Source organism: Leucoraja erinacea, chromosome 5 (assembly GCF_028641065.1).
Source record: "Leucoraja erinacea ecotype New England chromosome 5, Leri_hhj_1, whole genome shotgun sequence".
Classification (NCBI taxonomy): Eukaryota; Metazoa; Chordata; class Chondrichthyes; order Rajiformes; family Rajidae; genus Leucoraja; species Leucoraja erinaceus.
The window spans coordinates 17,717,779-17,734,487 of NC_073381.1; the positions used below are offsets into that span (position 1 = coordinate 17,717,779).

The 16,709-nt window shown below is 41.8% G+C and overlaps 1 protein-coding gene across 1 annotated transcript; it reads left to right on the plus strand.

Moving 5' to 3' along the window:
- Positions 1 to 308: 308 nt before the first annotated feature.
- gpatch11 (G patch domain containing 11) lies at positions 309 to 16,354 on the plus strand. The gene is given in 10 exon segments (XM_055635138.1): positions 309 to 385; positions 2,793 to 2,811; positions 2,813 to 2,896; positions 2,898 to 3,012; positions 5,331 to 5,372; positions 6,167 to 6,287; positions 9,423 to 9,513; positions 11,776 to 11,886; positions 13,247 to 13,328; positions 15,465 to 16,354. Coding segments are annotated over 10 exon segments (783 nt in total). The 5' UTR covers positions 309 to 323; the 3' UTR covers positions 15,521 to 16,354.
- The last annotated feature ends 355 nt before the right edge of the window (positions 16,355 to 16,709 follow it).

A 16,709-nucleotide genomic window follows, 5' to 3' on the forward strand; every position in this document is an offset into this window, starting at 1 on the left:
CACCGTGCCCGCGCACACAAGTTCACCGACGCGTCACCATCGTGCCCGCGCACACGCGGCCGCGTCACCACCGTGCCCGCGCACACACGGCGCCGCGTCACCACCGTGCCCGCGCACACACGGCGCCGCGTCACCATCGTGCCCGCGCACACGCGGCGCCGCGTCACCCCACCCCCCAGGGGCCCGCGCTCAGAGGGTCTACGTCACGCCCTCCGCGCGTTACGTCGTCCCCCCCCGTCCCCCCCGCGTGCGCAGGCGCAGTGCGGGCCGCTTTGGGAGGCGGAAGATGGCCGCTGAAGGGGAGGAAGAGGATTACATGTCGGATGCCTTTATCAATTTTCAGTAAGACGTCTCTCAGGATCTGCGGTGGGCCTCACCAGAGTCGGTATATTTACCAATCAAATATGTTGGATGTCCACCGAGTAAGAGCAGGCCCGTCCTCTGCCAATATTCAGAGGTTGCCCACCTCCCTGTGTCATCTTCAACGTTGACTAATTCTGCCTCTTCCACTAATATCACGGCTCCGTGGGAAGTAGTTTCTCCTGGGGCTAAATCTCTTGCAGGTTTTCTCGTAGCCGTAGTCCCATAGCTCATAAACATTGTTTGTTTCCTAGTACTGATGGTGTTGACAGCCGAAGTTAGACTCAAAGGTTGTTGGCCTTGCACATTATATAACTAGAAGCCCACCCAGTCTTTGGTTGCTGTTGGAGCAGTCCCATATTCTCATTAGTCTCATAAACCTTTTCTCCCAATGTCCATTAACTCCTGATTCCCCCACCACTGGGGATGGTTTACAGGGGGTCGGTTAACCTACCAACCTTCGGGATGTGGAAGGAAACTCACGCAGGCACAGGGAGAACATGCAAACACCACAATGTCAGAATCGAATCCTCAATGCTGGATTGGTGTGTCAACAACATTGACGTTGTGTCACCCTAATCTATTGAAGCTACTGGAGGCTGCAATTGTATGTACGTTGTGTTTAGGAAATAATAATTTGCCTACATAACTCAGTTATTTTCCTAATGATGAGACTCTTGACGTTTAACTACTTGTGGCAGATTTATTACCAATTTCCGCAAAGAGCAACTAGAAAAGTTGTTTAAACAATACTGATTAACAGTTTATTGCTGACAATTTTTACAGGAGACCCCCGCCCCCCCTTTTTGTGTATACTCGATATGTTAAACTGATTTTGTCCCATGGTTATGGTGGACACTGACAAGTGAGCATTGATTGCCTGTGTTTCTGTGTAACTTTACGATCTTCATATAGATTTGTATCCAAAAATAACCCAAAAAATAACCTAAAGCAGGAAAACATGGCTTTGAAGAACATACAGAAGGGATTTACCAGTATGGTACCAGAGCTGAAAGACTTGAGTTCTGAGAAGTTAGGATTGTTCTCTTTAGAGCAGCGTTCGGTGTGGTGAAACTTAATAGAGCTGTTCAAATGTATACAGAGTTTTGAGTAAATTAAGTAAAGTGATATCATTTCCATTGGTAAAGTGAAGAAAGATTGGTGGTGTTGGTAATTGGAGGTAGAGAATTGAGGTTCTTGCTGAACACATTGTGGAGATCAGATATTTCAAGACATACTTTCACTTCCAATTTCATCTTCAGTCTGCTAAACTGATAGAATGCCATTAGTTGTTTTAATTTTACATGGATTAGGAAGGGAATATTAACTGAGTATCCTGTTCCTTATCACACCAGACAGGAATGCACTTGTTAGGGTGTCAGTCTATTTGAAAGGCACAGCATGGAAACAGGTCATTCAACCCATCGAGTCCACACTGACCATCGATCACCCGTTCACATTAGTTGTATGTTATCCCAGTTAACATACAGAGGCCAATTAATCTACAGTTGCGCGCAACTCTGGGATTCGGGAGGTAACCTGACCACCTGGCGGAAACCCACGTGCAAGCTTCACACAGTCAGAACCCGAGGTCAGAATCAAACCTGGCTCACTGACGCTGTGAGAGCAGTAGTGCTACTCACTGCACCACTGAACCGCTCCCACCACGTGTCAGGGTTTGACTACACCATAGACAAACAGACATGTTACATGCTTGTATCTCCCTTGATGGACCTGCTGAAGACTTGTTGAGTGCGACCTAGCGTAGGAGGTTACATTTCCTGGTGCAGTTGGGATGGGGAGAATTCTGGATATTATATAAAAGCTGCCTTTAATATATCCCTAGGCAGGATATCACAGAGTTGATTGTAAGGTGGAAAAATCAGAAAGACCCCATGAGAAAAAATGAGGAAAAAGATTCAAACCGTGAAGAGGAGATGACTTCAGCTAATGCTCGTTGGACAGAAGTTTAGGGGTAATATGAGAAGATGGGGAACTTCTTTACGCAGAACGTGTGTATCCAGTTATTTTCTGTTATCTCTGAATTTTATTTTTGAAGAGCTATATGTCTTGGATGCGGTTTAAAGGAATTTATTGCTACTTCATACTGACGATAATCAGTAGTAACTGAAATTTTAAATGCAATGTAAAATAACGAAACATAATAATATTTGAAGCAGCTTAATTATTTTATAGAACAGCTAGAGTATGTGTTTTCATAAATGGTTAAACAAGCCAAGGTGTTTCACAGGAGCAGTCTCCCTCCTCAATCATTATCCTATTGAATACTTTCCAGTTCCATGTGGGACGGTCAATAGGGGATGAAAAAATTTAAATTCGCTGCATGGAGACTTGTCTTCTTAGGGGACCGAAGATGGCCTGTTCTCCCGTGCTGTCTGCTGAATTACTGCATTATATGGTTATATTCCTAGGCAGGATGTCAAGCCTGGTTCTGAAGTTAATTGTGGAAAAATCAGAAAGACACCATGAGAAAAAAGTTGAGCAGAAAAAGCCGCCGACTCGTGTGAACCGTGCATGCACTGGAGGAGAGACGTGACTCCATGCTACAGTGCTCGTTGGGGAGTGACAATAAGGGCTTTGCATTGCTTCAGAAGATGGGGTATAAAGCAGGCCGTGGTCTCGGCAGGAACGGTGTGTATCCAGTTATTTTCTGTTATCTCTGAATCGGTTCATGTATCTTTTCATGAAGAGGATATGCGGAATGTCAACGGGTGCAGTTTCCAGGCCTTTATTGCTACTTCATTAGGTGATAGTCGGCCCTGCCTGATAATCAGTATGATCATGGCTGATCATCCAAATTTAAATGCAATGTCAAAATAACACAAACATCTAATAATATTAGCCAAGAACTGCTTAATTACCCTTTGGCAAAGAACAGCTAGAGTGTGTGTTTTCATAAATCGGTTTTAAACAAGCCAAGGTTTTCACTTAAGCTGTGACCCCTTTTCCTGGACTTCCCTAACATCGGGAACAATCTTCCTGCATCTAGCCTGTCCAACCCCTTAAGAATTTTGTAAGTTTCTATAAGATCCCCTCTCAATCTTCTAAATTCTAGAGAGTATAAACCAAGTCTATCCAGTCTTTCTTCATAAGACAGTCCTGACATACCAGGAATCAGTCTGGTGAACCGTCTCTGCTCAATCATTATCCTATTGAATACTTTCCAGTTCCATGTGGGACGGTCAATAGGATGATGATTGATCAAAATGCTGGAATAAATCAGCGGGACACGCTGCATCTCTGGAGAGAAGGAATGGGTCTATACTCAAATCCTTTTGAAGAAAGGTAACATACGACTTTCTTTAAACGCTGCACCCATGCCTCCTTCTGACTGGTCCAGACGATGTCTCGCTGCATCTCCCCCTTTCTGCTGAATTAGATCCAGCTGCTTTTGTGTCTACCTTAACCTCACATGTAATCGATACTGATCTTACATTTTGCCCACTCACCCTGCCGGTCTATGCTTTGAAGTGGTCTGATGGGCTATTGTGAGAATCAGCAGCTGGGGTAGGAGTTGGCACAAGTCTTGTGGCAGGAGATCTTAATCTTCAAATAATCTGTGAAGTGATAGATTAAAAGCAGTCTCACAACCTTTTATACGGGCTTTAGTGTGCCCTGACTTGTCATTTCGGCCATTTGGATTTCCGAATACCATTCCTGTAATAGGTAGGTTCTCCGGCTTGAACAGTCTGGAGCAGCTGCCTTCCCGGAGTCGGGGAATCATTGTAAATCATTGCATAAATGCAGTTAGTTTGGAGGGATTTTATGTGGTGTGGGGGGGGGGGGGTAAAGGGGGAAACTTTGATTCTTAGTCCCCTACCCTGGTCGGCGACTCCCCAAGATCGCGGAGAAAGTTTTGGCTGCGCGGCGCTCCAAATCCAAGCGCCGCCGCCCGCCCGCTAAGCCGGCACATTTGAATCTTTTTCTGCCTGTTAATCTGTCACACACAGAGCTCAGACACAGAGGTGCCTATAACTGGTGCTGACCATAACAACAATGAGGTCAACTGACAGCTAATAACTAGGGCTTCAATGCTGGGGGGTCTAGAAGCTGGCTACAACCACCCGCAGCCCCAGCGCTGCGGAGCTTACTCTTTCTCATGTAAGGCATGACCGGAGGCCTCTTTGCAGGTAGGGGAAACAACATTGGTTGATCATTTTTCCATAAAAGCCCTCCAAACTTGACTAACATTTAAGCAATGATTACCCCGCTGTCGGGGAGGAGGCAGCCGTCTCCAAAGACATAGGTTGACAGTGGGCCAGTTTTGGGTCAAGTTTGGCGCCACAAGTCTTGGTGTGCAGACTGACATCCTTTATCTTCCGGTTTTCGGAGTTTTGTCTTGATAGATCCGGATAAAAAGTTGTGCACCTGTAGTGAATTCCATCATCAATGTCTGACTGGTGTGTGAATTTGTTGAATTATCCAACAAGGTACTTGGTTCAGATGGCAAGTAGGGATGCAAAATAAATGCAAACTTTGCCACCTGAATTCCATGAATAAAAAATTAAATACACAACACAACATTAACACATGTTTCCTCAATGGGTCCTTTCTGATCTGTTGACATACTTAAGTATGTTTTGCTTCTGAGCTTGTCGAAGCCTCATTCTTTGAAATCTTGTAATGTTGCACTGTATGCAGTTTTGCAAGACAAAAGCAGGACTTTCAGCTCAGTTAATCCATGCCAGAATTTCTGCTGAACCCAAACAGCAGTCCATTCTGGTGTTCCAGATACTCCTCTTGGCATCAAGCACCACATTGTGGCCATTCTGAATAAAGTCATTTGGTTATTTGGCCATGAATATTAGATCACGCAAAGCATGCTTTTATCATGATTTCAAATTATGAAAAATTACTGTGCAAAGGGAGTTCAAAAAAGATTTTACCATGAAAGTCAGGAGTAAATGTAAAATAAGTTTAAAATCTAAATGTCACCTTTGCTTTTACAGAAACTGGGATTATTGAACCCATTGCACTAGAGATCAAAAAAGGTTAGTTAAATGTAGTTTGCTGTGAATTTTTGGATGAATTGCCATTATATTTTGTGTAGGATTTAATATTCAGGGTCTTATTTATTTATTTATTTGGGATGCGGGTGATGTTGGCATGGCAAGATTTATTACCACTCTATTGGCCTTGAGAGGGTGGCAGTGAGCCACCTTGAACTGCTGCAACCTTGTGGCTCACTGGTTAAATTAACATTTGGTACTTTATTAGAAAGGAGACTCTGACGAATAGCAGAATCCTGCATTTTTGTTTATGGGGGGGGGGCGGGCGTTAATGTTGCTTATGATCTGATGAATAATTAGTACAGGCCTTCCCAGGTTGCAAACGTCCAATTTAAGGACACTCCTACATAGGAACAAGCTCCCAGAACATTATTAAATCCAAAGGTCCAACATATGCCCAAACGTCCGTTCCTATGAACAGCAAAATTAGTTGTTTCCTCATTATCTACTTTTAGTAATTGTTCTTTCTTACCAGTCTTATGTACTTTTGATTCATTCACTTGCCATTCATTACAAATTGTGGGGACATGGTTACCATATTGTATGGTTTTTGTGTATTTTCCAACGTACAAATAAAATCAACCTATGAACCTCTGTAAAAATTAAATCTTTTCACTACCTGGGAATAGCCTGTATCGTTCATTCTGAACAGAACACAATTGCTTTATGTTTCCTCTTGCCTTTGAGGAGAATATACTTTCATGCTGGTGTACAAGGACACCATCGTTGCAGTGCTGGTGCCTGACTGGAATACAAGTGTTGTTTTACCATTAAAGGACGTGGTGGAATTGGCCATGAGAGAGCCAAGAAACGGAAAGCTGAGGAGAGGATGGAACATCGAAAACAAATGTTACAAGTGAAAAGACAAGCCGAGAAGTTCGCCTATAATGATTATAGGTATAGTACACCTCTGCCTGGTTCTTATTTATTTAATACAAAACATGATTTTATAGAACCAATATTTTAAATATTTTAAGATAGGAACATAAGATTATCAACTTGTACTTTCATTGAGTAATTTGGCCATCTATCCCGAACCACATAAAACTCAACTACTTGTTTCAGCTTCAAGTCAGTTGTACATTTTGAGTCATGTATTTGGTCTCAGTACTTTATGAATAAAGTTCCACCCCCTTTATCCGCCAGGTTGAATCTTTCCCATCTCTAGTAATTTATTAAATATTTGATAGGGGAGTGAAGCATGTTTCAGATTATTACATTTGCAGCGATGGTTGGGAATGGAAAGACTTATGTCCTAGGGGTAAGGCTGAGTTTTATATTTATACTTGGCCAGAATGTCAGTGGGAACTGTGTGCAGGTAGTCAAAGGCAACTGCGAGCAAACTTGTCACCTTCGAATTTTGTCTTTCCAGCCTTGTCACACTACCACCAGCTTGGGATAAAATGCTAAGTTTACAAAGGTAGATTCTACTGTAGGGAAGGTCATGCCTTATCGACTAACAATAATTTTTTTTGACATTTGATGGATTATCTTAATTATCCAAATTTTTTCAGTTCATGGCATCTGGTATTATTAACACATGAAAAGACAAATTCCCATTGCTCTGTAAAGGTGGGATTTAATTGCATCCATTGTATAGATTTCAGCAATTATGACTCATTCAATCTATTGTAGCGATTCTGGTTGTAATGATCCATTGCACTTACTGCACAGATTTCAGTCAATGTAATGCATTGAGACTATTGAACATATATGAGCCATTATTACTCATTACATCTTTTGTACCCATTCCAGTTCTTATAATCCATTCAATTCATTATGATCTTGAAGGTTAATTCAGCAACTTTGTATAGTAATCATCTTTGTGAGTTTAACTTCTGCAATGCCTCACTACTGCCATTCCTTCCAGTTTCGTCAAGAGATAATATTCAGGTTCACAAGAAATTGTAAATTGGGCTATATCACCCTACCAAACATGTTTAGTGAGCCTAACGGTGATCGTAGACACCCAATAATCCTCAACGCTGGAGACATTGATTTCCTCACCCCATAGAAACGTAGAAAATAGGTGCAGGAGTAGGCCATTTGGCCCATGGCTCTCATCTTGCTGAAACTATCCTCAAGCAATGTTCAAAGCTTGGTTTGTCATTGAGTCAACCAGCACAAAATCAGGTATTGGCCATCGAGTACCTTTCTTTACTAATCCCATTTCCCAGCCCTCAATCTGTTGATTTTAAGTCGTTATCCAAATATTTCTTAAATATCATGGGTACCTGCCTGCCATCTCAGGTAGTGTATTATGGATTTTAACCATCCTTTGGACAAAAAATCTTCCCCCATTCTCTTGCCCCATGTCTTTGGTCATAGAAACTCCAGCTAAGGGGATCCAGGGGAAAACAATTTACTCAAGTGATAAGCACCAAAAGGAACAATTGAGATGAGTGGTATTGAGTTGGAGACATATTAGATTATTCTGAAAAATCAGAAAAATTGCAGATGCTGAAACTCTGAGATAAAAACAGAAATTGTTAAAAACTTTCAGCAAACTGGATCAAGTGAAGTGTTGGCACTAATGTGGATCAATTAGTCTTATGGTGTGCTGTCATATATTATATGGTGTGTGCCATAATTATAAGTTAAAATAGTGAAGTGTACTGATTATAGAGGGACTCTGCATCTCTACTACAAATACCACTGGGTGGCGCCAACAATGGCTGCCTCGCCAACAGTCTGTCTTTTGTTGTTTGTATGTGTTAAATGTACGTTTTTAGTGTTCTTTAGCTTGTTTATGTGGTGGGGGGAAGAGTTGGAGGAAACTTTTTCTAATCTCTTACCTTGACGGAGATGCGATTTTTTTCCATATCGTATCTCTGGCCTAACTGCGGCCTAACATCGAGCAGTTGGCGGCCTTTGCTGGAGACCGATTTTGAGAGCTCCACTGCGGGTGCCTGCGGACTATAACATCACGGAGCTCGCGATCCCTTTGCCAATGATCAACCTCTGAGCTCCACCGCGGGAGTCTGCGGGTCTTTAACATCACAGAGCTCACAGTCTCTGGTCAGAGACCGGCTTCGGGAACTCCAAGCCACGGGAGCTTCGATCATCCCGACGCGGAGGCTTCGACTGCCGGCTGCGGGAGCTTTGGTCGCCCTGACTGCGGGTGGTTTGACGGCCCCGACCGCGGGAGAATAAAAGAGGAAGAAGATTGGCCTTTATTGCCTTCCATCACAGTGAGAAGTCTGCTGTGATGGACGTTTATGTCAACTTTTATGTAGTTGTGTGTCTTGTTGCTTTTTTTTAAGTATGGCTGTATGGTAATTTGAATTTCACTGTCCCTTAATTGGTACACGTGACAATAAACTGACCTTGAAACCTTGCAGTAGGACCATACAAACAAGGGATAGATAACTAATGGATCTGGTTTCAGTGTTTCTTTTGCAATGAATGTTAACCTGGTCTGGACACTGGGAGAATTAATTTTCTCTTCTTTGTTAGCAAACTTTTACATTGAAATTCAGTTAGATAGACATGTTATCCAGATTATTCCCCCCCTTCCCAAATCCTAGCCCTAAATTGTTACAAGGTAATCTGCCAGTTTCAGCGTTAACAGTTTTAAAGAATAACACATTAAAAACACAAAATTCATCATGTTTAATGGTCATCATAAATTCCATTCCAAGCCATTGACTGCATTAACCTGATCCCATTATGAAGCTGAACCTAACTCTGTCTGACTTGAGATAACTACAGTCCTCCAATTCTGGAATCTTGTGCATCTCAGATTTTAATCAGTACACAATTGATACGTGCTTTCAGCTACAGAATTCCCGCCTTAAATTTCTAGGCTTCTCGACTTCTCTCTGCAGCTTGAAGACACTACTTGGTCACCTGTCCTACCACCCACCTTATCAGTTGCATATTTTTTGATAAAGTTTCTTGTGAAGTACTGTCGGTTGCTAACTATGGTGGAGGTGCTATATAAGTGTAGGTTATTAATCAGTTTTATATCGCCAGTTGTATACATAGAAAAGTCACTTCAATTGAGTTTTTTTCCTCCTTTTCATCTTCTAGAGTACGTTTCAGATTCAAAAAAGACCAAAATCAGATGGAAGGTGATTTACGGAAGAGCCAGTTTGCTTGTCAACAACTGGATGAAAAGAAGGTAATCTGACTTTCTGCATGATTGTATATATGAAATGGAGCAAACTATCCAGCTCCCAAGGTCCATTTAAACAGTCACACTATTCACAGCTGATCTGTATACCTGCCTTTGCTCCATATCCCGTGATGAAAGTCTAATAATCTCATTGTTGAATATTTCAACTGACTCCCAGTATCTTTGGGAGATAATTCTAGATTACCGCATCTTCCTGACTTCTTTCCTCTTACCAACTTTGATTTTTAGTTTATGTCCTCTCATTCACGATATTAATAAAGATTAGTAGTCTTTTGGATCTTGGATTGGGGATCAAGGGATCTGAGGTTAGTCAGGAAAGTAGCTCTGAGGTAAATGATCAGTCATGAACTTATTGAACTGTAAAGTAAGTACATGGGTGAAAGTACAGGAGCAGCTTACTCCTGCTTCCATTTCGTTTGATCATATATCCGGCAAGGGGAAATAATTTCTCATTGTCAATCTTCTCTTGTTGGAGGTGGTAATTTCATGCCACATGTCTCACACAACGTTACTTGCCAATTATCAACACTTTCCAAGGGAAAGCAGCTAACAACTACCTTAAAGAGTCATTCCCTTCATTGCCTGCTGGAGTTGTGGCTGCTGTGTTCAACATCTATAAAGTGACCTGCAGTTACTTGCCTAGGTTACTCAAAAAGCACGTTCCAAATCTGTGACGTCTACCACCTTCAAGAAATTCGACATCCTAACTTGGAAATACATTGCCAGTCCCTCGGTAGGCGGCGCGACTCTTGTCAGCAGCGGCCTCTGCAGCCCGTCCGCGTTTTTATTATTTTCTGTCTATGTTTTTATGTAGTTTTTGTTATTTTTTGTTGGGGTGTGTGTGGGGGGGTGGGGGTGGGGTGGGAGGGGAGGGAGGGGGAAACTTTTAAACTCTCTCCCTGCACGGGAGACCCGACCTTTTCTTGTCGGGTCTCCGTTATCGTAGGGGCTGCAACGAGGAGCGGCCTCCAACAGGAAGAGACCGGGGACTCTGGTGCTAACGACTCACCGTCACCGTCGCGGGGCTAGCCGAGTCCGGAGCGGGTGGAGCGGTGGAGGAGCGCTGCTGCTGCTGCTGCTGCGGCCCGACCTCCGGAGATTCGGAGGCTGCAACTGTGGGTCTGGCGGACGGCGGCACCGGGAGCCCGCGGGTCCCTGGAGGGAGACCGCTTTTCAGGGCTCTCGCTACGGCGACTTCTCCCGCCCGAGTTGCGGGGTCGAAGAGCTCCTGGAGCGGGGCCTGACATCACCGCCCCGCGCGGCTTGGAATGGCCGCGGGACTCTGCGAGCGCACGCCGGGGGCTCTAACACCAAGACCCGGTGTGCGACCTCGCACCACCCGGCGTGGCTTTAATGGCCGCGGGACAATTGCCATCGCCAGCCGGGGGCTTTGACTTTGACTCTGACATCGGGGGGGGGGGGGGGAGAGTGCAGTGGAGAAATAAGTTTTTTTGGCCTTCCATCACAGTGATGTGATGGATGTTTATGTAAATTATGTTGTGTCTTGGGTCTATTTGTTTGTAATGTATGGCTGCAGAAACGGCATTTCGTTTTGACCTCAAGTGGTCCAAATGACAATTAAATTGTATCTTGTTTCTTAACCTAAGTCCTGGAACTATCTCCCCAGCAGCACTGTGGGAGTAGCTCCAGCAGAAGAATGGCCGTGTTTCAAGAGAACACTCCTTACTACCTTCCCAAGGGCATTTAGGCTTGGGCTTTGCCAGTGCACCTACCTCCCAAAGGCTGAATAATATATTCAATTCATCAGCTACAGTGTACATCAGAGAGTTTTGTGAACTGATGTTTTGAAAAAGATACCAAATAAATATGTCTTTTTGTATGGAAACCTACCCTTAGCACCATAAATTGCAGCACCTTTTTACTCGTTGCTAGAAGAGACAGAATCTATTCCTACATATTTGCTCTTGCTGATAAAACTCTCATAATTTACTGTAAAGAAATTTCCCTCCATCTTCTGCCTCTTTATTTGCGAGCATACCCACTAACCAAGTGCTGGCTTTCAGGTCTAAAAGGCCCCTCGGAGACCAAGAAATTACAAATTCTCTGGTCTTTTTAACCCTTTTATTTACATCCCATTACAAGCACAGCCATGGTATATAACATACTGCAAAACAATGTGCAACCCAGGGACTTAAATTACTTGTTGTAAAGGTTCATTTGTTCAAGAACATACATTTGTTTAGCTTTCATGCCTTTCCAAATGTCTACCCTCTCTGTTTTGTACAGGGTATAGATATCCCAGAGCAAACTTGGTACTGGGTGCCCACTGATCAGGATGAGGAAGAAGATGACCAGGATACAAACCAGGATGACCAGGACATTGGGAAGATTGAAGCTGTATGGCAAATTTTACTTTATATGTCTTACTCTTCTTGCTGAGCTATTTGCAGAATAAGTGAAATATAATGTGCAATGCTAAGAAATCACCTTGAAGAATTTTCCAAACTTTGCCAGTTTCATTTCAATTGTCAACAGATCAGAGGGTTGTATGACTAACTATTGAATTTTTTGAGTTATTGTGATGTGCCAATGAAGAACATTAGATGTAGTATTCATAATTTCTTCCATGAAATTTGTGTAGAAGATTGATGAAATTTTTTTTAATGGAATCCAAAGGAAAGTGGTGAGTAGGATTAAGAATTTGTGTAGTTTGAGAAAGGTAATTGGGGATTGTAGTATGTTCCAAATGGCTTGGTTTCTGTATATAAATGTTTTAGATTTACATAAGCGCTACATTTAAGAAATTTGCTTATGATTCCAAAATTGCCAGTTTGGTGATAATTGACAATAGAGAATAGGTGCAGGAGTAGGCCATTCAATGTGATCAGGGCTGATCATCCACAATCAGTACCCCGTTTCTGCCTTCTCTTCATACCCCTTGACTCCCCTGTCTTTAAGAGCCCTATCTAGCTCTCTCTTGAAAGTATCCAGAGAACCAGCCTCCATCGCCCTCTGAGGCAGACTCGCAACTCTCTGTGTGAAAAAGTGTTTTCTCATATCCGTTCTAAATGGCTTGCCCCTTATTCTTAAACTGTGGGGAATAGAGAGAAAGTTAAGTAAGAGGCTGCGGGAAGACAGTAATAAATCAGCTGGGTCAGTACAAAAGTAGTAAGCGAATTAATTCTGTAGACTTTTAGACAACATGGTGAATAGTGAATACAGACTTTTAGACAACATGGTGAATAGTGAATACAGACTTTTAGACAACATGGTGAATAGTGAATACAGATAAATGACAGGATGCCAAGAAGGTGTCAGGGATCAAGAATGGATTATTGTCAAATGTCCCGAAACAGAACAATGTAATCCTTACTTGAAGCAACACAACAAATTATGTAAACATGGTACTCGATAAACACCATAATAACAAAAAAAAGCTCAGTACTTTTTTTAAAGCAAACAAACAATAATAGTGCAAAGACAAAAATAATGCCAAGTCTAGGTAGTTGTAGGGAGTTTGGTCATGATTTGGAGGTTGTAGTGTTTAATAGCCTGGTGGTTGTTGGGAAGAAGCTGAACCTGGAAATTACAGTTTTTAGGCTCCTGTCTTAATGTTTGTGTCCACAAAATCCATACCGTAGCAGGATACTTGACCGAGCAAGGCTCCATCCGCATCAGGTACATTCAAATTGTCAGGTTGTTGATTGCTGTAAAGAGCATAGCATTTTTAATTAATACAATACTTTCTTGTCTTCAGACCGAGGAGAAACTACAAGCAGTGACAGACTATCTCAGAAAGACCTACTTCTACTGTATTTGGTGTGCAATTTCTTACGAAGGTAAACATTTTACCGTGGCTGTCATTAGAAAGTTTATAGATGAATACACATCTTTGTTATCCCCCTGCTGAAGTAGCGGATTGTGTGATCTTTATTGATGCTTTAAGAGCATTTTTTTTAAGTAATAGGAAGGCCCTTTAGTCCATTAAAGGCACGATATCACTTTAAATATTATACAACCATATTTTGACATGCATCTGAGACAATTTAACAAATAACCCAAATCATTTTCACCTGCTTTGAAAGGATTGTTTGTGATTAATGTTTTAAATTCACTTAAAAATATACTAGTGACTTTCACAATGGTGGAATGTCCTTAAGTAGTTTCATTATTTCATTATAGAACACATAGTAGAGATAGCCAGAGGCAAGACTACCACTGGCGGGGAAGGAAGAAGTGGGAGCTGTACAGATTTTGGTGAACACAGCAATTCTGAAGACCTGTGAGGCAGAGGTTGTCAAAACAGGGCCTTGATCAGAAATTATTGATAGAAGCTTGGAGTTTAACAACAAAAGGAGGGGCAGTGGGGGGCAATTTAGCACATCATATCTCAGCTGTAATTTAAGTTAGTTTCACTTCCCACCTCTCCCATCCGTCACACTTGCTATATGAGGTGTTTTCAACTACTGATGTCCTCGCTCCTTCTTCCACATTTCAGCCATCATCGGCTATCCTGATTCTCACCTTCCATCCCAATCATCTTGCCACTTGCTGATTCAATGATCTTCGATGCATTGCTTCCTCTCCTCTACTATCGTCTATACAATGGTATCGCTGCATCTTTAGCATACAACTTTACTCAAGCAATGAAGCACTGCAGTTCCTTTTGAACGTGGGTGAATTGAAGACCTGAAATATTTTGCAAAACATAGATCAAACATTGAGGAGCTGTGCTACTATAAAATATGCACAGGCAGTTGGAATAGATTACTTTGTTGCACTTTTACCCAGGGAAGGGGAATCGAGAACCAGAGGACATAGGTTTAAGGTGAGAAAGGAAAGATTTAACAGCATCCTGAGGAGCAAAGTTTTCACACAGGTGGATGGATGGAACAAGCTGCCAGAGGAGGAAGTTGAGGTAGAAACTGTGACAACATTTAAAAGACATTTGGACAACGGTTTAGAGAAATGGGCCAAACGCACGCAGATGGGACTTGTGTAACTGGGGCATCTTGGTCATCATGGGCAAGTTGGGTCAAAGGGCCTGTCTGACATGCTGTCTGACATTGCAATACCATTAACAATTAAAGCGTTAATACCAGAAGCAAGAAGCATCACTTATTGAACTGACTGTGGTAAAACCTCAAGAGTGATCTAATGGAGGAATTTTAAGATAATGAATGGGTGCAATGGGTAGGAAAAGACATGGAGACAGAAGAGACTGCAAAGATGGAACCATGAGCAAAAAATGGAAGAATTTAGCAGGCCAGGCAGCATCTGTGGAGGGAAATGATCAGATGACACTTCGTGTTAAGACCATTCTTCAGACTAGAATATGGTCCCAACACAAAATGTATCTGCCAATTTCTTGTCCTCCAACAGTTTTTTTGTTGGAAGAGAAGATATGTTCAATACTGTTATTTGTACATGTAGTTTAGTCACTAATACATTCAGGTCAGGCAGCGACTCTGAGGAACACGGATGTGCAACCTGAAACGCCACCTAGCGGTGTTCTCCAGATATGCTGTCTGACTTGCTGAGTTACTCGAGCACTTTGCATCTTTCATTGACTGCAAAATGTCTTGAGACTTATTTAGGAAAGATGCCGCCGGAGTGAGGCGACTCTTTGCATGCTCTTCCCAGAGAAGGATCTACCACCACTACATACAATTGCTTCACTCTTTTAAATATTTTTTCTACCTGTAAGCAAAACACCATTTCTAATTGTTCTAACACTTTTTCTGAAACTGATGCGCTGCAATGTGCTACTAGTCAATTAGTTCTGTACTCTATCTTCCCCTTTGCTCTATATATTGTACATGTTTGACTTCACTGGATACTGACCAGATACCATGCAAAATAAGGTTTTTCATTGTACCACAGTGCATGCGTTAATAATAAACCAAAAGCTACGAATGCAATTCTTCCTTTTCCTCATTTGTTCTAAAAAAAGTGTTGTTGATTTTGAATTCCAGGTAAGGAGGACCTGTCCAGTAACTGCCCAGGAAACTGTTCAGCTGACCATTGCTGACTGTCCCAACAGCACTCAGAATGCCAATGGCAGCCCTTGATGCTCTCCAGAGCAAGTTTGCTGAAGCTGGAAATTAAGTCATGTCCTGAATGCAAACAAGCTCATAAAGTACGCAGGTCATCTCAGCTCTTGAGGATTAGCGGAACAAGATGTTCTACCTGCCGTTTTAAAAGAAATTAGCAGAAAGATAAACAATGTCAATTCCGCTGAAATTCCACAACTGTCTAATTTTCCCAAGTTTTCTGACCAACAGGCAAGCTGTATCTACAGTATATCTTCGCTATCCATTTAAAATATTTCAGTGTATTTATTGATCCATATCAGGTAGCTTTATTTGCTTGTGAGCTGTTCACAGTGAGGGGTTTGGGTAATGTAATATAATATCCATCAAACTTAAACTGCATCAAGGTCATAAAAAAACAAAGTGCTGGAACTCTCAGCGGAACAGGCAGTATTTGAGGAGGACATGGATAGGCAACGTTTTAACCCAAAACATCTGTCCATGTCTTCCATAGATGCTGCCTGACCCACTGAGGTACTCCAGCATTTGTGTTTTTTATTTATAAACCAACATCTGCAGTTTCTTGTGTCTCAATTTTACTGTATCAAGGTTATTCAGACTAATTGTGAGTATTACATTTCAGATTCCTGATTGACAATCTTTCCATCTTTATTAAAGAGTAACACTCAAATGATTGTTGGACTAGATTCATGTATATTAATTTGGTTATTTTTAAGCTCCATTGCCGGTTTCTTGGCTGTCTATTCCCTACTGTTCTTTTGCCATTTAAATTTGTATATTTATATTTTACAAATAAACACATTTTTCATTCATGGCTTGTGCATCCTGATGCTGAACCTGAATAGTGAAAGTCTGTAATACGACAGGGTCTCTGATTTTCAAATTTCCTATTTTATAACAAATAACCCAAAAATCCATAATTGGCTGTGAACTTTGAGAAATCTTGAAGTTATGAAAGATACAATGGAAGTTGAAGGTTGTTGTTTCTTTTTACTCCACTGTCCTCATCAACCTGCCAAGAGTTACTGCCACATTTACAACTGATATCTGAACTAAACAAACCTTTCTTTTTTTTTTTTAATTTTATTTGTTAGAAGTAAGTACAATACAGTAGTACTTTTTTTCAGGTGCCAAATATATGTTGACATATTACATTCTATGTACAAC